Source organism: Corvus brachyrhynchos, unplaced genomic scaffold (genome assembly GCF_000691975.1).
Source record: "Corvus brachyrhynchos isolate BGI_N302 unplaced genomic scaffold, ASM69197v1 scaffold158, whole genome shotgun sequence".
NCBI lineage: Eukaryota > Metazoa > Chordata > Aves > Passeriformes > Corvidae > Corvus > Corvus brachyrhynchos.
The window spans coordinates 593,411-594,182 of NW_008239756.1; the positions used below are offsets into that span (position 1 = coordinate 593,411).

Sequence of the window (772 nt, forward strand, 5' to 3'; positions counted from 1 at the left end):
CTGTTCCTGCGGGGGCTGTCGCTGGTGGGGTGGTACCACAGCCACCCTTTCGGGCCCGCGCTACCGTCCCTGCACGACATCGACGCGCAGATGGATTATCAGCTCAAGCTGCAGGGCAGCAGCAAAGGCTTCCAGCCCTGCCTGGGGCTCATCTGCGGTACGTGCCTGAGGCCCGGGGCTCCCAGGGGGCTGCAGCTGCTGTCACCCCCCTGTGCCAGCCCCCTCTGTCCCCACAGGGCCCTTCTACCCTGGCAACCCCGGCGTGGAGTCCAAAATCGCGCCCTTCTGGGTGATGCCGCCGCCGGAGGTAAGCGGGGGAGGATTTGGGGTCGGGTGCCCCCGCCCAGCACCCTCAGGTGCCCCTCAGGGTGGTGTCAGGTCCCAGAGCTGTGGAGTGACCCCTCCCTGGCTCCCCCATCCCCCAGCAACGGCCCAACGACTACGGCATCCCCATGGATGTGGAGGTGACCTATATCCAGGACGGGTTCCTCACCAATGATGTCGTGCAGGAGATGGTGAGAGCGGAGTGGGGGCCCCAAAACCCCTGGAGCCCATTGGGGGCAGGCTGGGCCCCCACCACTCATCCCTGTCCTGCCCTTAGCCCCGGTGATGGGGACAGTCCCTTCTCCAGCCCCCCGGGGCCACCCAAGTCTCGGTGCTGCAGGTTTGGGGTCCCCCTGCCTGGCTTTGGGGCACCCCCAGGGCCTGCAGCCCCTCTGTGCCCCCCAGACGCTGCTGGGGGCGCTCTCTAAGGGGGGCCTCTCCCTGGGGC

General features: G+C 68.4%; 1 protein-coding gene across 1 annotated transcript in view; it reads left to right on the plus strand.

Moving 5' to 3' along the window:
- The window catches only part of MPND (MPN domain containing), a 5,565-nt gene that overhangs the window by 3,351 nt on the left and 1,442 nt on the right, over positions 1-772 (plus strand). Inside the window, exons 7-10 of the mRNA XM_017742467.1 lie at positions 2-157; positions 237-307; positions 426-515; positions 632-734. Coding sequence (XP_017597956.1) covers positions 2-157; positions 237-307; positions 426-515; positions 632-734 — 420 coding nt within the window. The remainder of the gene's footprint in view (position 1; positions 158-236; positions 308-425; positions 516-631; positions 735-772) is intronic.